At 42.9% G+C, this 19,977-nt stretch overlaps 1 protein-coding gene across 5 annotated transcripts in view; it reads left to right on the top strand.

Annotated features, from left to right (window-relative positions):
- Positions 1-14,973, top strand: part of Timeless (timeless circadian regulator) — a 24,228-nt gene extending 9,255 nt beyond the window's left edge. The window contains exons 2-31 of one of the 5 annotated variants that reach the window (XM_048807223.1): positions 647-723; positions 2,168-2,329; positions 2,485-2,638; positions 2,756-2,870; positions 2,964-3,026; positions 3,279-3,380; positions 3,543-3,698; positions 3,938-4,071; positions 4,279-4,366; positions 4,622-4,798; positions 5,162-5,379; positions 5,843-5,946; positions 6,088-6,257; positions 7,734-7,868; positions 7,969-8,120; positions 8,975-9,072; positions 9,158-9,278; positions 9,389-9,590; positions 9,846-9,991; positions 11,116-11,201; positions 11,292-11,409; positions 11,497-11,579; positions 11,831-11,973; positions 12,170-12,347; positions 12,432-12,500; positions 12,618-12,736; positions 13,753-13,966; positions 14,082-14,195; positions 14,316-14,407; positions 14,834-14,973. In XM_048807223.1, coding sequence (XP_048663180.1) covers positions 2,233-2,329; positions 2,485-2,638; positions 2,756-2,870; positions 2,964-3,026; positions 3,279-3,380; positions 3,543-3,698; positions 3,938-4,071; positions 4,279-4,366; positions 4,622-4,798; positions 5,162-5,379; positions 5,843-5,946; positions 6,088-6,257; positions 7,734-7,868; positions 7,969-8,120; positions 8,975-9,072; positions 9,158-9,278; positions 9,389-9,590; positions 9,846-9,991; positions 11,116-11,201; positions 11,292-11,409; positions 11,497-11,579; positions 11,831-11,973; positions 12,170-12,347; positions 12,432-12,500; positions 12,618-12,736; positions 13,753-13,966; positions 14,082-14,195; positions 14,316-14,389 — 3,630 coding nt within the window. In that variant the 5' untranslated portion in view covers positions 647-723; positions 2,168-2,232 and the 3' untranslated portion in view covers positions 14,390-14,407; positions 14,834-14,973. Of the gene's footprint in view, positions 1-646; positions 724-816; positions 930-2,167; positions 2,330-2,484; positions 2,639-2,755; positions 2,871-2,963; positions 3,027-3,213; positions 3,381-3,542; positions 3,699-3,937; positions 4,072-4,278; positions 4,367-4,621; positions 4,799-5,161; positions 5,380-5,842; positions 5,947-6,087; positions 6,258-7,733; positions 7,869-7,968; positions 8,121-8,974; positions 9,073-9,157; positions 9,279-9,388; positions 9,591-9,845; positions 9,992-11,115; positions 11,202-11,291; positions 11,410-11,496; positions 11,580-11,830; positions 11,974-12,169; positions 12,348-12,431; positions 12,501-12,617; positions 12,737-13,752; positions 13,967-14,081; positions 14,196-14,315 lie in introns of those variants that run through there. The other 4 variants (XM_048807231.1, XM_048807218.1, XM_015483198.2 and 1 more) reach the window with 4 other exon arrangements.
- The last annotated feature ends 5,004 nt before the right edge of the window (positions 14,974-19,977 follow it).

Genomic DNA, 19,977 nt, shown 5'->3' on the forward strand with positions numbered 1-19,977 from the left:
AAAAAAAAAAAAAAAAAAAAAAAAAAAAAGCGGGAGGGTAGCTGGGAGGACTGTGTAAAACAAAGCCCAGACATGGCTTTGTCTCTGTTGTTAGAAGACTATCATTTCACACCTTTCAGAGCCAGATTTTGTGATGCCCTTTCATGAGGAGAACGTGTTGACTTGCCTCTTTATAGCTCTAATGTCTGTTTTTTTGGGTTTTGGTTTTTTGGATTCTGGAGATTTAACCCAGAGGTGTTTTACCACTGGGCTACATTCCATACCTTTTTGTTCTTATTTTGAGACAGGCTCTTACTAAGTTGCTTAGGGCCTTGCTGGCCTTGAACTTGTGATCCTCTGTCTCAGCCTCCCAAGCTACTGGGCTTACAAGTATGTGCCACTGCACCTGGTTTGTTTGGGTTTTTGTGTGTGTGTGTGTGTGTGTGCGCGCGCGCGCACGCATGCTGGGAATCTAATCCAGGGCCTTATGCATGCTATGCAAGTGCTGTACCATTGAGCTGCACCCCCAGCTCTGTTCTCTCTAGGCTATGGATTGAAGAGAGCAGACAGGGAAGCCCTTCCATCTGGGTGCATGTGTGTGTGCATGCATGCATGTATGGGTATGCACATAGAGTCAGGGATCTTATATATTGAACCTCTTCTTCAGGGCCCAGGCCTCAGAGTTTTTAGTCTCTGAGACTAAATGGGAAAGAGAAGTCTCCTTTCCGTCCTCCTGGTCACTCAGTGAGTATTTTAATGGTTTCTTATATTGCTAGACTGAGCAGTCAGAAAGTAGGTTACCACTGGGTGGGGGTGGAAGGATAGTAGGCAACCTGAAGTAGACCAGTTACATAAATGCAGAGAGATAACATCAGACATTAAACCTCAGTGCTTTGGAAACTCACTACCCATTTCCTGCCAAGGAACAGAAGTGAAGTCGGTGTCTAGAGGTAGGTATGGGAGCCAGGAAAGGTCTTTCTAGAGGTTGCCATTAAGGGCATAGAGCAGTGCAGCTGAAGGTGCCCTAGAGGACTGGATTGATTAGTATTCCTGATTTTCCACAGGAGCAGGGTAAAGAATATTATGTGTTCGTGTGCATCTGTCTTATTAATGTCCAGTTCCGAGTGCCAAGTATTCTGGATCTGTGCCTATTTAACTATCTGAGGGTTTAAAAATCTGAATAAAAAGGAATAAGCTTCAGAAAAAGGAAGTGATTTTTCTTCTTTTTTCTTTCTTTTTTTTTTTTTTTTAATTGGGGATTTAACCCAGGGATGTTTTGCCATTGAGCTGCATCCCCAGATCTTTCTATTTTTTATTTTAAGACGATTTCACTAAGTAGTTTAGGTCCTCACTAAGTAGCTTAGGTCCTCACTTAGTTACTGAGGCTGGCCTTGAACTTTTGATCCTCCTGCTTCAGCCTCCTGAATTGCTTCGGTTACAGGTATGCACCACTGTCCCAGGCTTTGGAGATATTCTAGGGAGTGTGCTGGTTCCTATTCACTCCTTTTCCTTCCCATTCTGTTAGGCTCTGACTTCAACTAAGATTACCAAGTGAGTAACTTTGGGAGGAGAGTGAAGGAACTTTGATTTCCACATTCCCAGTGCCTGAGACGGCCAAGGGCTTCTAGGATGTATCATATACCAAGTAGGCTCACTGTGTAGTCAGAGCTGGGTTTTCTTAATTCTTGTACATGTCAAAGCTGTGACTATGTATAGAAGAGTTAAGAAAGATGGGGGTCCAGTCTGACCATTTGAGCTCTCTAAGGGTAAAAATTTCAGAGCCGATGTCCTTCTCTAGTCATTTTTTCCTATGAAGTTGTTTAAACTCTTAAACAGACTGTTTCTACAGTTTTAGATCCAGGTTAGAGTATGGGGCAGGTGCTTAATTCATAGGCTGCAGCCTCTTTGTCTTTATCAAATAATAGCCTTAATTTAAAGCTTTCCCTGAAGGGTTGCTCTGTAACTCAGTGGCAGCACATTTGCTTAGCATGTGCCAGGCCCTGGGTTCAATCCCTGGCACCAAAAAAAAAAAAAAAAAAGCCTGAGACTGGGAGAAGTACATTTGGTTCTGACCAAAATGAGGCATTTGGGGATCTTGCTCAAATATTCCGACCATTATTGCCCTGTCCTGTTCCTCTCTGTTCTTCACAGAGAGGATGCTGCATTCATTTTTTTCTTGTCTCTGCAGGTCTCTCCATTTTTGTCTCCTCTGTCTCTATTATCCTTACTTCTCCTTTGGTGGTCTTCTGATGTATGGACTTGTACATGATGAACTGTGAACTTCTAGCCACGTGTAGTGCCCTTGGGTACTTGGAGGGAGACACTTATCACAAAGAACCAGATTGTTTAGGTGAGTACCTTTTTGAGGAGTCAGATTTTTTTTTTAAAAAATTGCTTGAATTGAGGTGGTCTGTTGAATTTCTCAAGCTATAAGTATGAAAAGCATATGGGCCTGGGTGGAACTTTGTCCAGTTTTTGAGGTATGTGTTTATTCTGTCTCTGAAGAGAGTGTGAAGGATTTGATCCGGTACTTGAGGCATGAAGATGAGACGAGAGATGTGCGGCAGCAGCTAGGAGCATTCCAGATAATGCAGAGTGACCTCTTACCCATTCTTACCCAGCACCACAAGGATAAGCCTCTCTTTGATGCTGTTATCAGGTTCATTCCCTAGCTTTTTTTTTAACCACATGCCAGCATTCGTATTTAAGCTGATAGGTTTTGGTGCTTGTTCCTGGCAAGGAAGCCTAATGACTTCTTCCTTCATTGTCTCCCCAGACTGATGGTAAACTTGACACAACCAGCCTTGCTCTGTTTTAGCAGTGTGCCTAAGGAGCCCAGCATGCGCCACCACTTTATACAGGTGCTCACTTATCTACAGGCCTACAAAGAGGTGAGATCGTCCTTCAGAATCCCTGGGGCAGATTGTGGTGCAGTAGGGGAAGAAGGTACAGACACTATGTGAGATCTGTTCACTGTTCCACAGGCCTTCGCCAATGAGAAGACTTTTGGAATCCTCAGTGAAACCTTGTATGAGCTGCTGCAACTGGTGAGTGTTTGCTCTGTAGGAGCCCCTGGGACCATTATCAGAGGTGAAGATGCTGAAACTGGAGGTGTGATCCTAGTTGTTGGGGATATGATCGTCTACTCCATAGTCTCTGACTGCCTCAGGACTGTTTTAATCTTTCTTTTCTTTCTTTTTTATTCTGATTCTCTTCTGTACCTTGGTCCTCCAGCCCTGGTGGATACCACCTGCCTTCCACATGGAGTCTCTTCTTCTAACTCTCCTCCTTCTGACTAGGGCTGGGAGGAACGACAGGAGGAAGACAACTTGCTGATTGAGCGGATCCTACTGCTGGTCAGAAATATTCTCCATGTTCCAGCTGACTTTGACCAAGAGAAGGTGAGGGTCAGGTGGTCTAAGTTAGATTGAACTGCCCTTTTTGGGCTTTTCTGCATCTGACAAGTCTACGGGAAGAACCTTGGCAAAGAAATCAGGTGCAGAGCTTCCAGGAAGAGCTGTGGAACTGAATGCCCTTTCTTCCTCTCATCTCTCATTGCTCAGAGGATCGATGATGATGCCAGTGTCCATGACCAGCTTCTCTGGGCTATTCACCTTAGTGGCCTGGATGACCTTCTCCTCTTTTTGGCCAGCTCACCTGCCGAGCAACAGTGGAGCCTGCATGTACTAGAAATTGTCTCCCTTATGTTTCGTGATCAGGTAAGACCCAGGCCTATTGTCCTTTTGCACAGGCACTTTTCTGCTACACAGTCAGCATTGCTTTTATAGTAATGGCTGAATTATCTAGGGAAATTAGCAATGGGTAGAGTAGCTGTGTCTTCAATATAGAGTCCCATCACCAGTCCTGTTTTGATCATTCTTTCCATCCTTATCAGGAATGAACTCAGGATAAGAAATGACTGTCCTTCTGACTCTTTTCCTGCTTCTTCCAAATGTAGAACCCTGAGCAGCTGGCAGGAGTAGGGCAGGGACGCTTAGCTCAGGAGCGGAGCACAGATGTGGCAGAACTGGAGGTGTTGCGCCAACGAGAGATGGCAGAGAAGAAGACTCGAGCCCTCCAACGAGGCAACAGGTAGGTGACTGAGAGCTGCTCTACCTGTGTTCCTGTCCTGTGGCAAGGAATGCTGAGCACTTGGGGGCCAGATCTAAGACACTGGAGACTGAATAACATTTTACAGCTTTAACTCATTTTGAGCTGCTGATGAAAGAGAATGAAACAAAGCTTCCAGAGAATTGAAAAATCTCTCTGGCCTCCTTTGTTGCTGCTGTTCCCCTGCAGGCATTCTCGATTTGGGGGCTCCTACATTGTCCAAGGGTTGAAATCCATTGGGGAGAGGGACCTCATCTTTCACAAAGGCCTTCACAATGTAAGTATTTGCACATTTGGAATGGGAACACTGGAGTTGCAGGGCCTAAGAATGACCATCTGTGGATTTAAAGCATCTCCATTCTTAGCCTTAGAAAGTTGGTGACAGCAGAAGTAGAGCCTCTGGCATTAGCCACATTGTCTTTACTGAAGTCTTCACAGAAAACTTTCTAATAAGAGTTTCTTCTGAGGAAATCGCAGTACCAGGGATATGGAAAGAGCTGTGATACATCTAATCCCTGCCCCACACCCCCAGCTTCGAAACTACAGTTCAGATTTGGGAAAGCAGCCCCGAAGGGTGCCCAGACGTCGCCGGGCTGCCCAGGAGCTGTCCGTTCAGCGCCGCTCTGCCCTCAATGTGAGACTCTTCCTCAGAGACTTCTGCTCTGAGTTCCTGGAGAACTGTTATAACCGGCTTATGGGTTTGGTAAAGGTGAGAGTCTGGGAAAGATATGGAGGCCATCAGGGATGGAATAGAGAGGTGATGGGGCCAGTGAGGGTAAGAAGGGCAACCCAGGTAGGCACCTGTGGGAGGCTGTCCCTGGAGTTTATAGTGGGAAGGAGATAGTGTGCACCTGAGAGATGGTGACGATGCAGAGGGAGTGGGTTATTAGCATGACAAGAAGGGCTTGTAGAATTGACCCAGAGGAAGGGGAGGAGGACATGGGAAGAAGAGAGAATTGGAATTTGTGGATCCTAGAGAAATATTATAGTGGTGTCCACGATCTACCCCATCAGGCCAGGAAGAAGGTGGAAGCCCTGGGATAATGGTGATCTTTTTTTTTTTTTATGTTAGGATCACTTGCTTCGAGAGAAAGCTCAGCAACATGATGAGACCTACTATATGTGGGCCTTGGCTTTCTTTATGGCCTTCAATCGAGCTGCCTCCTTTCAGCCAGGGTTGGTTTCAGAGACCCTCAGTGTCCGTACCTTCCATTTCATTGAGCAGAACCTCACCAACTACTATGAGATGATGCTGACTGACCGTAAGGAAGCCTCCTCCTGGGCACGACGGTGAGAGGGATAATATTGGGATCACAGTGAGCATCTAGGTCTGGGTGAGAGTCTGAATACACACACACACACACACACACACATTTTTTCTTTTGGTATCCAGAATTGAAACCAGGGTTAATTAACTACTGAGCCATATCTCCAGACTTTTGTTTTTGTTTTTGTTTTGTTTTGTTTTCTGTTTTATTTAGAAATAGGGCCTCACTAAGTTCCTCAGGCTGGCTTTGAATTTGCCATCCTCCTGCCTCAGCCTCCCAAGTCTATAGTATCATAGGCATGTGCTACCATGCCCAGTGAACACCTAGATTGTGGATGGCACCTTTTCCTAATACAGGGTGAGGTGGTCAGGCTGGGAAGCAAGCACTAGTGAGGTCATGTTTTGGGTGGCACTTTAGGCAGGTTGATGTTTTCATGAGACAGTGCCCTAAGTTGTCCTCCATTTTTCCTTGTCTTTAACTCATAGGATGCACCTGGCTCTGAAAGCCTATCAGGAACTTCTGGCCACAGTGAATGAGATGGACATGTCTCCAGAAGAGGCTGTGAAAGAGAGCAGCCGCATCATCAAGAGTGAGGCCCTGGCCCAATCCCTAATCCCAGCCTTCCCATCTTTGACTAGAATCTTATTCCTCACTGTTCCAACTTTATCCATCTTTTCTTTTCTAAGTTTCCAGACCAGTCCTTCCATTCCTTTCTCTTCCCCACTCCTAGACAACATTTTCTATGTGATGGAGTATCGAGAACTATTCCTGGCACTCTTTCGAAAGTTTGATGAGAGATGCCAGCCCCGCTCCTTCCTTCGTGACTTGGTGGAAACCACCCACCTCTTCCTCAAGATGTTGGAACGGTTTTGTCGGAACCGTGGGAACCTGATGGTGCAGGTACTGGGCAGTGGCAGGATGTGTAAAGAGCTGTGTGGGAGGGTGAAGGACAGAGGGGGCTTTCTCCTTGCATTTTATGTAGCTTAAGCTGGTCTGTTAGAGCTACTCTGAAATAAGAAGGCAAGAGGCTTGTGTTGCCCATGTGAATCTACCATAGTTTCCTTTTCCCATTAGATTTTTTTCCTGGTTTAGGAAACTTTTTGTGAACACCTACTAAGTGCTAGGCACATAAACTTATAAGAGTTTAATGATTATGGGACTGGGGTTGTGACTCAGCAGTAGAGCTCTCACCTAGTACATGTGAGGTACTTGGTTCAATCCTCAGTGCCACATAAAAATAAAATAAAGATATTGTGTCCACCTACAACTAAAAACTATATTGGAAAACAAAACAACATGTTTTGTACAGAACCTTCCTATAATTCTAGTTGCTACAGTTTAAAATTCTATCAGAACTGGACTTGAAAGGGGTAGCAATACCAATGAGACTTTGCTAAAAGGTATTTTTACACTTAGGGCTCTGTGGTATTATCAGTAATAATGGTGCTATAATTTATCCAGCATTTACTGTATGTTAAACACTGCTAAGGTTTTCATGTAATCCCCACAACAGCATTAGAATACATGTACACAGTGGTCCAAGATTGTGTGAGTAAAGGACTGTTATTGATACCCAAATGTAGATGGCTAGACTCTAGAGCTCATGTTCCTACCTTTAGTGTGTTTGATTATAAGTTTCTTTTCTTTTTTCTTTTTTGGTACCAGGGATTGAACCCAGAGACACTTAACCACTAAGCCACATTCCCAGCCCTTTTTATTTATTTTGAGATAGGGTCTTGTTAAGTTGCTTAGGGCCTCACTAAATTGCTGAGTCTGGCATTGAACTCACAATCCTCCTACCTCAGTCCCCTGAGCCACTGGGATTACAGGCATGCACCAACTCACACGGCTGATTATAAGTTTCTTGAATGGAGTGGGAGCCTCAAGGGCCCTCCAATCCATTCATCCTATTTGACTTCTGAGAGCTCACACAAAAGACTGGTTCACAGTTGTGACCTGAGGGAACAGAATTTGGGGGTTGACTCACTCTCTTTCTAAGAGAAAAAAATGATGGGCTTTATTTTTATGTATCTTGCTTAATCCTCATAACAAATCTATTCATCCTTTAGATTTTTCCTTAGGATATCACTGCTTTTGGCAAACTCTCCTACTCCAAGAAATAGGCATTTTATGCTCATCCACATTATAGCTCTTATCCATTCCGTAAGGTATTTCTTGTTTACTTGCCTTTCTCTAGAGTATGAGCTCCTTGGGGGAGGACACGTATTGTTTACTATGGCTTCCATTGCCTATGAGCAGCACATAATAGGCACTAGGCACTTTGAACGTTCACTTAGTTTTGTAATAGAGAAGACATTCAAGGGAAAAAGACTTCCTTAGTGCTCCTGCTATTTTCATGCAGTTCTTTCCCCATAGAACAAACGAAAGAAGAGAAAGAAGAAAAAGAAGGTTCTAGACCAGGCTGTTGCTTCTGGGAATGTTCCACATAGCCCAGAGGAGCTGGAGACTATGTGGCTGATCCTGGCTGAGCAGCTGCAGTGTTGTACCCAGGTAGGTGGTTGCAGAAGCTCTATCTTTTTAAAGACTAGTGCTCTGGGTAGACAGTCTGGGTTTTCTTCCCCCTTTGTTCCCACACCTTATCTATCTATAGGATCCTGAACTCAATGTAGAATCCATGGTTCCCTTTGATGCGGCCTCAGAAGTGCCAGTGGAAGAGCAGCGAGCAGAAGCCATGGTGCGGATACAAGACTGTCTCCTTTCTGGTCGGGCCCCACAGGCCTTGGCCCTATTGAGATCTGCCCGGTAAGAGCCCTGCCCACCCATCCTCCTGGACTTTAGGGGCATGAGGAGGCCTTCACTGTAGTACAGGGTTCTTGGTCTTCAGAAAAGAGAAATTCTGTCTGGGTCTCTGTATTGAACAGTGACTGGGGAACTTTGATGGGCTTATTTGAGTATATTATTTGTTGTTGAGAAATAACAAAAAGCATAGTTAATTGGGGGAAAAAATAAAGATAATTTTATCCAAAAATAACTGTCATTAACTTTTTTTTTTTTTTGGTGGTGCTGGAGCCATCAATATTTTCATGACCAACTTTCTGGAGTTCATTATGTTAGATATTATCTATATCATATACATATATATCTTCTTCTACAAAAATAATGAAATATTATATGTTCTGATTTACATCTTTTTTTTCCCCCTGTACTGGGAATTGAACTCAGGGATTCTATACCACTGAACTTCATCCCCAACCCTTTTTATTTCTTTTTTACTTTTGATTTATATTCTTGAATTTGCAATCTCCTGCCTCAGCCTCCCAAGTACTACTACTACACCTGCCTTTTTAACTTCTTAATATATTTTGAACATTAATTCTCATCAGATATGTTTCTGTAATTGTCAGTGACTTTCAAACACCATCGTGTAATATGTACATTTGCTCAACTAAGTGTCAGCATTTAGATTGTTTGCATTTGTTCTTACATGATTTTCTTGCAATGCAACTTACAAGGAAAATTTCCGTAAAGTCTGTTACTCTTAGGTAACAGTTTGCATTATCTTTCTGGCTTATAAATAAGGTAAGACTAAATTCTTTCTGCTTCTAATTACAACTCAGATTTCCTATAATTAAGGCCTTTTTCTGTCTGTGCTCCAGAGAAGTGTGGCCAGAAGGAGATGTATTTGGCTCTCAAAACATTTCCCCTGAGGAAGAGATGCAGTTGCTGAAACAAATCCTCTCTGCTCCACTGCCCCGTGAGTCTCCATTCCTTCACAACCCTCTTTTTCTACCTGTGCTCCAGCACTAGCATAACAGAAACCTGTAATCCTCACTATATAGGACAGCAGGGGCCAGAGGAAAGAGGAACAGAGGAAGAGGAGGAAGAGGAGGAGGAGGAGGAGGAGTTGCAAGTCGTCCAGGTGTCAGAGAAAGAGTTTAACTTCCTGGACTACCTGAAACGGTCTGGGCCCAGAGGGCTGAGTTGGTCCCAGGATGGTGTGATTGTACAGCTGTTAGAATGAGCAGTGTCTTTCTAATTCTGACTTCCTTTCCCTCGTTGTTTTGGTGCAGCTTTGCATGTTCAACTGTTGTGCGAGCCTATGTACTGCTGCTTCGGAGCTACCAGCAGAATAGTGCCCACACTAATCACTGTGTGGTCAAGATGCTGCACCGGCTGGCCCATGATCTCAAGATGGAAGCCCTGCTTTTCCAGCTCTCAGTCTTTTGCCTCTTTAATCGTCTGCTTAGTGACCCTGCTGCTGGAGCCTACAAAGTGAGGGACTGCCAAGAACTGGAGTTCTTGATCATATATAAATGATCTTCAGGAGATAAGGAAGCTGAGGTGTCAATAGCTGGGAGATGAGAATACAGTAAAGAAGCCAGCAGGCAGATTGAGGGGGCTGTACGGGGAAGGATAGAAGAGTCTGAGTGAGAAGGGGCAGCTGGGAACTGGAAAGAAAACACCCAGGGGGCCAGGTCTATGTATCCATTTGGGCTGAAGCATCATAGCAGCCTTACTCTCCTATAGGAGCTAGTAACTTTTGCCAAGTACATTCTGGGCAAGTTCTTTGCACTGGCTGCAGTCAACCAGAAAGCCTTTGTGGAGCTTCTGTTCTGGAAGAACACAGCTGTGGTTCGAGAGATGACTGAGGGCTATGGTTCCCTGGATGACAGGTGAGCTTAGGGATTGGGAAGGATGGGCAGTAGGGGAGGGTGATGCAGAATCACAGAAGTTCAGAGCTGGAAGAACTTGCAGGCAAATAATTTAAAAAAATAATTAATTAATTAATTAAAAAAAAAAAAAAGAACTTGCAGGGCATTTGGTCTGTTTCTTTACCTTCCAGAGGTAAAGATCAGAAGATGAAATGCTTTACCTAGGACCAGGGGCTGGAGCCTGACTTCTGTCTGCTCTAGTTTTCTGCTCCATCATCAGACTTTATAAAGGTGGTTGCCAAAGGAAGTAAGGTGGCCCACCAGGAGCCCTCTCCCAAAATGTGCTGGGAAAGGCTATAGACATAGCTCAGTGGTAGGGCACTTGCCTCTCATACATGAAGTTCTGAGTTCAGTCCCCTATACTGCCAAAAAAGAAAGAAAAGTGCTGAGATAAGAATTCACATAAATGTTTGTTCCCTTTTCTTTAGTATATTACCCCTCTGCTTTCACGCTGCTCATTTTCCCATACTACTATTAGTACTTGTAATGTCAGATTCCAAGGGAAAATCTGAGTTTGACTTTTGTTTTTTGTTGTTGTATTAGCACTGGAGATTGAACCCAGGGGTGCTTGACCACTGAACTATATCTCTATCCCTTTTAATTATTTCACTTTGAGATGGGTCTTGCTAAGTTGCTGAGGCTGGCCTCAAACTTGCAAACCTCCTGCCTCAGCCTCCCAAGTCACTGAGATCATAGACATATGCCACCACACACAGCTGTTGTTATTGTTGTTTTTGGTACTTGGAGATTGAAGCCAAGGGTACTTTACCACTGATCTTTGATACCTTGACCTTTTTTAAAATTTTGAGACAGGGTCTTGCTAAGTGGCCAAGATTGGCCTTAAAATTTTTATCCTGCCTCAGCCTCCTGAGTAGTTGGAATTACAGGCATGCACCACCGTACCTAGCCTCTTTGGATTCCTAAGTGGAAGGAAAATGAGGAGAAGGAAGCACATATTAGTCCTCTGCTAGGTGGAACACTTCATGCTACCTGCCTCACCCTTTCAGAACTGATCGGGAGGATCTTTGGTCTCCTTTTTTGGGGCCAACAATCTATTTCGCTCTCTCTCCTCTTTCCCCATTCAGGTCTTCCAGTCGCAGAGGCCCTGTGTGGAGTCCTGAGGAAGAAGCTCAGCTTCGAGAATTATACCTTGCCCATAAGGATGTGGAAGGTATGAGGCCTTAAGATCTGAAGTGTTTATGAGGATAGAAGTCTGAGCATGAGGAACCCTCTTTACTGCCTCATACCTTCTTCACTTCAGGTCAGGATGTGGTAGAAGCCATCTTGGCACACCTGAATACTGTTCCAAGAACACGAAAGCAGGTCATCCACCACCTGGTACGGCTGGGACTAGCTGATAGTGTCAAAGATTTCCAAAGGTAGGCATATGCTCTGGAGGGAACTGGGATGGAAATTCCTCAGTTCATTCCCTGGCCTCCTCTTCCAATGACAACCTCCCTAAACAGAAAAGGAACCAATATTGTATTGTGGACAGAAGATCAGGAGCTGGAGCTGCAACGGCTTTTTGAGGAGTTCCAGGATTCAGATGGTGAGAGAGGTGGATGCTCAGGGAACCTTATGAGATGAGAACTAATCTGTCCACTTATTTATTCCCTGCCTCCTAATCCCAAGGGAAGTTTATCAGATTCCTTATGTTGACTTCCTCTAAGTGTCATTTTAGGGTGAATTGATTTAGTCTCTTTCTAGAGACCTCTGATTTCCTTTACTAAGACCTCAGATATCCTTAACTAATCCCTTTCCCCATTTGTTCTAGAGTATTCACACATTCCCTCTCTGTAGATGTCCTTGGTCATATCATGAAGAATATAACAGCCAAACGCTCACGGGCTCGAATAGTGGATAAACTTCTGGCTCTGGGGCTGGTAGCTGAGAGGCGGGAGTTGTACAAGAAACGGAGGAAGAAATTGGTGCCCTCCAACATGGTAACAGTCTTACCCTGGCTCTCCCATCCCAAGCCCACTCCCTTTGAAGTGCTCCCTGGAAGTTACCCACCAAGATTCTTCCAGCCTCAAGCTATTTTGACTAGGTCCTTCCAACAGGGTGGTCAGGAACCAGAAAATGCCACTGAAATGTGGTGTTTCTTTTTTCACAATCTCCTATCCCCTTGATGAATTTCAGCCCAAAGATGAGGGGTCCCTGCAAGATTTTTGTCAGGAAGATCTTCAAGATGAGGAACCCTTGCCAGAGGAAGAGAATGAGGAGGATGAAGAGAAAGAGGAAAGCTTGGATGCAGAACAAGACCAAGGTGGCTCATTTCTTTCAACTGAAAACCTTGGTCAAGGCCTACATCAAGAAGGTAAGGAGTTTAGTTGGGAGAAATGTCTCAAATGGAGGGTTGGGATGGGAGTAGGGACCAAATATGTTTCCCTTTCGCTCTTAGGCTTTTCTGCTCCCCTCCTATGGCTCCACAACTGCCTGATTCGAGCAGCAGATGATCGGGAAGAAGATGGTGAGTGAACAGATGACGATTTTAGGACTAGAGCACTGGAAGCCACTGGACCTGCATGTGGGATGGAGGCAGTTTTTTCCTAGCATCTTTACCATGTGACTATTGGCTCTGTTCTAGGCTGCTCCCAGGCAGCTCCACTGGTACCACTGACAGAAGAAAATGAGGAAGCAATGGAAAATGAACAGTTTCAGCAGTTACTGTACAAGCTAGGGATCCGGCCACCTGTCTCTGGTCAGGCAAGTACACCAGTCACAGTGTCAGCCAGTTATCCTCTCTGTCTTTCTCATTGCCCTTGTCATTTCGGAACAAGATTCCTGTAGCAGCTATTTCTGTTGATCCACAACTTCCAAATGGCACACCAACCTTTGCAGGCCCCCGTGACCATTCCACCCACACAGTTACTTCACATTGTAGTCATCCTGGATTACTTTTCATCCTTACATGGTAGGTTTTTCTATACTTCTCTAAACAGTTGACAATGCCAGTCCCTCTGTTGAAAGTCCAACCACACACAAAGATATATACACACATGCACACATACACACACAACCCATCTTCCTGTTGAATCTCAACCCTTTCTTCAAGAGTCAGCTCAAAGCAGGAGCTGAGGCAAGAGGATCATGAGTTGAAGGCTAGGCTCTGCAACTTAGCAAGACCCTATCTAAAAAATAAAAAATGATAAAGACTAGGGGTATAACTCGGTAGTAAAGTACACTTGGGTTCAATCCTTAGTATCACCCCCACCTCCAGGAAAAAGCTCAATTTTCACTTCCTCAGAAAAGCAGTCCTTATCAGTCCTTAGTATAGAAAAACCTACCATTTAAGGATGGAAAGTAATCCAGGATGACTACAATGTGAAGTCATTCAATCCTTTCAATCCCTGAAGCAAAAATAATCACTTTGGCCACTGAAGTTTGTTCATTCCCTCATAGAGCCCAATCCAATGGTATTATAGCACATTCATTCTTTCTCCCATTAGGTTGTGAGTTCCTTGAGAGCAAGGACCATACCTGGTTCACCTTTCAATCATCAGGAGCCATTCATTAATTCAGTTAACAACTGTATTTACTGGGAATGTCATAATATAGCAGGCACTATGCTAGACACTATATATATATGATAAGTAGAGTTCACAACTTTTCTGAATCTTTACCAATGTAGTGTCATATTTATTCAATGAATAACAATAATCTGTTGAATGGAGTCTAGTCCTTTTACTTTGCAGTCATGTTTGACCTCTGGTGCCCTGTAGGAAACTTTCTGGCGAATCCCAGCCAAACTGAGCCCTACTCAGCTCCGGAGAGCGGCATCTGCTTTGGGTCAACCAGAGAAGGAGGAGAAGCTGCAGCCAGAACTAGAACCAAGAGACCTTGGAGAGCAAGGCTCCAGTGAGGAGCACCAAGCAGAAGCCCTGAGAGCCCTCTTGTTGGCCCGCAAAAAGAAAGTAGACCTTGCGCCCTCAGAGGGTAGTAGTACAACAGCTCTTCTACTAAGCACTTACTTCATGCCAGCCATGTTGGGCTAGAAGGCTGATAAGATATTTTGAACAGGTCCAGTTCCCTAATTTTGTGCCTCTTACAGTAACTTCAGAGGAAGGAACTCCTGGTGGGAAAGAGCAGCTAAAGATAGCAACCAAGAAGCGACACCTGCTGGACAGTGATGAGGAACAGGAGGAAGACGAGGGTAGAAGCAAAGGTAGGGAGTCTGACTGGGACCTGCTTTTTCTTCAAATACCTAACTTCAGCCTGAAGACAAACTGTAACACCTGCCTGATCCTTTAACATATGTCCTCCCTCCTCCCTGTCATTCCCATAGCACCAGAGATGGGAGCGCCAATACTCCAAAAGAAGAAACGGTTTCTGATTGAAGATGAAGATGAGAGTGACTGAAGAGCCAGAAGCCTAGGGGTAGAGATAGATTTGGTTTTATATGATGAATTCAAGTCAGAATTTGGAGGTCCCAGAATCTCCTCTTATGGAAGCAGCAGGGTCGTGGACCCTTCCACAGATTTAGGGCCCAGGCATTTTTAGGCAGCAATGTTGGATGGACCATTCTGTAGTCAGTCCTTGCTTCTGTCAGCTTTATTCAGTGTAGCCCAACAGCTCTCTGAAGACTTACTGTTCTGGGAACCATATCCTTTGGTGACTAGAGCCCCTTAGCAAATCGGAGGAGTAAGTGAATTATAGAAGGCACCTTGGACCCTCTTGTTGGTCTGTTCCTTTTCCGCTGGAAGTGGACCACAACTTCCAGATAGGAAGCTTTAGGACAGTGTCTGGGGGTTTCACATCCTTTTTAGAAGGCATTGGATTCCCTTGTTCTCATTTTCTTTCCAGAGATTATTCCCTGAACACCAGATTGAGCCTAATTCCTGCCATTGAGGTAGAATTGGATGCAGTGCTTTGAAGATGATGAATATACTTGATTTATGTTTGGTATTAAATTAAACATGTAGAATTAAAAATTGTTGATCTTAGTCTGACTTGTCAATCTGTCTGAGTTTCCCAGCCATCCACTTTCTGTGTTTTTGGAAGAACTTTAAAATGGTAGAATTAAGACACCATCTGCCTTCCCTTTCTCCTTCTTCCCCTCTTCCTCTATATAAGACACAGAGAATGTTTGCACCTCATGATCCTTCTGGATTCAGTAGCATGTGCCTATATTCCTATATGTTCTGGAGGCTGAGACAGGAGGATTGATTTAATCCAGGAGTTTGAGGCCAACCAAGGCAATTTTGACCCCTGTCTTTAAAAAAAAAAAAAAATTTTTTTTCTTCATTTAGGGTAGATTTTAGGGTGACAATGTGTGCAGTAGAAATAAGCAGGAGCCACACAGAAAAAGCCAGTTCTTCAGCATGAAGCAGTGGAGAGGACAGTGACTAAGCAAGAAAAAGATGGATGAGCCAATGTCATGTCCTTAACTAGTCTTAGAAATGGTCTGTTTCCAACTGAGCTAGGGGGAAGGTGAGATTCAGAAAATGTCCATTCAGATCACAGAGTGTTCAAGGTAAAGGATGTATCTTTTAACGTTTTTGTTTGTTTCTTGTAGTGTTGGGGATTGAGCCCAGGGATGATTTGCCACTGAGATACATTTCCAGCCCTTTTTATTTTTTATTTTTATTTATGATACCAGAAATTGAACCCAGGGATGCTTAACCACTGAATCACATCCCCAACCCTTTCTATTTTTTATTTTGAGATGGAGTCTTGCTAAGTTTCTTTGGGGCCTTGCTAAGTTGCTTGAGGCTGGCCTTGAACTTGTGATCCTTCTGCCTCAGCCTTCTAAGTCACTGGGATTACAGGCAAGAGCCACTACACCTGATCCTTTTTATTTTTTACTTTGAAACAGGGTTTGCTAAGGCTAACCTTGAACTAGCTATCCTGTCTCAGCCTCCCAAGTTACTGGGAATACAGGTGTGCACCACCATGACTAGCAAAGGATATGTTTGAACTATCATTTCTTGAACTTGTGTTTTGTTTTTGTTTTTTATTTCCCCTAAACAAATGAGGGACTCCTACATCCTCTAAAGCTGGGGATGAAACTATGTCCAGAGTAACTGAAGTTTCTAAGGGCTGAGATGCATGCTGGCTCTGACCACTCTTTGTGTCTCTTCATTGTGAACTTTTCTCACTTCCCAGCGTGAGTGCTGCTGCTTTTCTCCAGGAAAGCTGTTCTACTGTCCCATCATGATTTGGCTGTGCTGCCCCTTTGTTGTTTTGCCCTCAGAACTCGATCCTTTTAGGTATTTATGGAAGCTTTATTATGTAAGCATGACTGACTAAAATCATTGGCCATTAATTTTATCAACTAGATTTTCAGCTTCTCTCCCCTCCTGAAAAGTCAAGGGTAGAGGTGGGACTGAAATTTCCAAATTTTTGTTCATAGGGTTGGCAACCAGCCCCTTCATTAGCATTCATCACTCCAGAAATACCTAGGATTTTCAGAGGTACATATCAGTAAATTGGATGAAAACAGCTGGGCACGGTGTAGCACACCTGTAATCTCAATGACATGGGAGACAAGGCAGGAGGATTGCAGGTTTGAGGCCAGCCTTGACAATTTTGTGAGACCCTATCACAAAATGGAAAAAAAAAAAAAGGCTGGGGATGCAGCTCAGTAGTAGAATTCCCCCAGTTCAATCCCCAGTACCAAAAAAAGAGGGGAGGAAACCAAATAATATTTCACATTATTTTAACCCCTTCCTTAGTGTCAAATGATGTTATTTTTCACAATAATATATTTTGCTCTGAAGTCTACTGATTTAAATATAGCCACTGAAAATATGTATGGTTTTTTAAAAATTTTTTAATTACTTTATTTAATTAGGTATATATGACAGAATGCATTTTGATTCATTGTACACAATTGCAGCACAACTTTTCATTTCTATGGTTGTGCATAATGTAGCATGGCACCATATGTGCAGTCATACATGTACCTAGAATAATGATGTCCATCTCATTCCACCATCTTTCCTGCCCCCATGTCCCCTCCCTACCCCTCCCTCCCCTTTGCCCAATCAAAGTTCCTCCATTCTGCCNTGCCCCCCCCCCCCGCCTCCCTCCACACACACATACATTATGTGTGTGTGTGTGTGTGTGTGTTTTAACTGGTGATTGAACCCAGGGTGTCACCCATGCTAATCAAGTGCTGTAGCACTGAGCTATATCCCAACCCTCATTGCAGCTTTTTCTTGATTAATGCTATTACAACAAAACTTTTTCAACCCTTTTTTTTTTTTTTTTTTAATGGTACTGCGAATTTAACCCAGGGGCACATCACCACTGGATTACATCCCCAGCCATTTTCTATTTTCAGACAGGGTCTCACTAAGTTGCCGAGGATGGCTTCATACTTGTGATTCTCTTTCTGTAGCCTCCCAAATCACTGGAATTACTGGCGTGTGCTACTGTGCCCAGCTTTTTCCATCCTTTCAAACTAGGTTTCTTGTTTGTTGGGGAGGTCGGTACTGGTGATTTAAATCAGGGAAGCTCTATGACAGCTACACCTCCAGCCCTTTTTATAATTTTTATTTTTTTGAGACAGGGTCTTACTAAATTGCTTTAAATTTGTGATCTTCCTGTCTCAGACTTCTAAGTTGCTGGGATTACAGGCATATGCCACCATGGATTAAAATGGATTTCTAGGGCCATGGATGTAGCTTAGTTGCCAGAGCCCTAGGTCAATTCCCACTCCTGCAAAAAATAGATTTCTTATAGGAAGAATATAGTTGGGTTTTCTTTAACCCAATCTGACAATCTTTTGGGGGCTAGGGTACAGCTCAGTGGTAGAGCTCTTGCCTAGCATATGCAAGACCCTGATTTCAATCTCCAGCACTAAAAAAAAAGAAGAAGAAGAAATGCAGAAAGAAAAACTCCATATCTTTATTAAAACACCTATCCCGGGGCTGGGGATATGGCTCAAGCGGTAGCGTGCTCGGCTGGCATGCATGCGGCCCGTGTTCGATTCTCAGCACCACATACAAACAAAGATGTTGTGTCCGCCGAAACTAAAAAAATAAATTAATAAATGTTAAAAAAATTTAAAAATAAATAAAAATAAAAAAATAAAACACCTATCCTACTTTAAATATGCTCAGAATACTTACATTAACCTCCAGATGGGCTAAATCATATAACAAAAAACCCTGTTTATAAAGTGTTGAATATCTCATGTACGCACATGTTAATATTTTGTGCAGGATGGGATCTGGAAGCAGAACAATAACCCAAAAACACTGACAATATAGAACACTGTAGACCATTAGTTATTTTTTTACACTTGTGATTACTTGACTGACTGCGATTTGCTGTTGCCAACATGTTAAGAGGATATGTTACAGGCTGGGGTTGTGGCTCAGCAGTAAAGTGCTCACCCAGCACACATGAGGCCCTGGGTTTGATCCTCAGCACCACATTAAATAAATAAATAAAGATTTTAAAAAATCGTAAACTTAACCATCATAAATTGGTTACCCCTGTCTCAAAAATTTAAAAAGGGCTGGGGAGGCACCTCAGGGGTAGAGCATTTACCTAGCATGCATGAGGCCCAATGTTCAATCCCCAGTGCCACAAAAAAGAAGACAAAACTTTTTTTTTTCTTGAGAAACAGAAAATTTTCAATTACAGTCCTAGCCATGCTTGTCATCTTTGTTTATTAATCACTATTGACCTGATAAACAATACAGAAGCACTATGAGATAGGCAATAGCGTAGACATTTAAAATTTTAAAAAACAGTTTGAAGTGGTTGGTGAATTGGCATCAGCAGAACCTGAGGTTGGGGAGTGTCCTTCCTAGGTCTTCTCTGATTGTATGATTTTGTTTTCCTTTTTTCAAATAAGTGGCATTTTTGTTTGTAGTATGGCAAGTAATTTTTTTAAGTTATATTTGGACACAGTGCCCTTATTTTATTTATTTATTTTTATGTGGTGCTAAGGATCGAACCCAGGGCCTCAGATGAGTGAGGCGAGCGCTGTACCCCTGAGCCACAATCCTAGCCCCAAAAAGTAATTTTTATTTTGTGCTTTTCTATGTTTGCCAATTTTATATAAAATGCAAATAACGTGCATTTTTATAAAATAACAATAACAAAATGAAAAAGATTATTTTTTGGTAGGAGTAACAAATGCATTTGCTTTACCTTCTTATGTTTTGCTTGTTTTCAAAATTTAATGAGCATTCCTGAATACTGTTCCTAGTTACATGGTTCTTGTGTTTTTATGTGTTGGGATCCCATCTTATATTCTTTCTACCGGTCTAACTCTTCCTCCATGAATGGAAAGGGATACTTATGGAGAATAGAGTTTCTGTTCTGAAGTATCTAATTGTCTTGAAATATATTGTTTTATACTTGTTTATGTGTTCATATTTCTTGTTCAATGTGAAGCCCCATTGTTGAAGTATTTTCAGTAAATAGTCCAGAGTCTGTATAAAGTTATAAATTTTATTTATGTCCAAAATACTGAAAATTCTGTTCAACATTGCTCAGTTTCCTGAATATTTTTCTTATTAGCACATTACAAAATATGTTTCTTTCCCCTTTTTTGCTGGGGGTGGGTGGGCATTTAAACACTGAGCGAAATCCTCAGTCCTTTTTTGTGTTTTATTTAGAGACAGGGTCTCACTGAGTTGCTGAGGCTGCCTTTGAACTCTCAATCCTCCTGCCTCAAACTCCCTGGGTATACAGGCATGTGCCAGTATGCTCGGCTGTTTCTTTCCTTTAATGTAATAAATCTATAGAGGCAATAGCTAATAAACACTTTCAATTTTTAAAAAAAATTGGTTACTGAGCATACTACAGGGACACAGCCACATCAATGTTTATAGCACCACAATTCACAATAGCTAGAATGTAGAACCAACCTAGATGCCCTTCAATAGATGAATGGATTAAAAAATGTGGCATTTATACACTATGGAATATTACTCAGAACTAAAAAATAACAAGATCATGGTATTTGCAGGCAAATGGATGGCATT

This window comes from Marmota marmota, unplaced genomic scaffold (genome assembly GCF_001458135.2).
Source record: "Marmota marmota marmota unplaced genomic scaffold, marMar, whole genome shotgun sequence".
Lineage (NCBI taxonomy): Eukaryota > Metazoa > Chordata > Mammalia > Rodentia > Sciuridae > Marmota > Marmota marmota.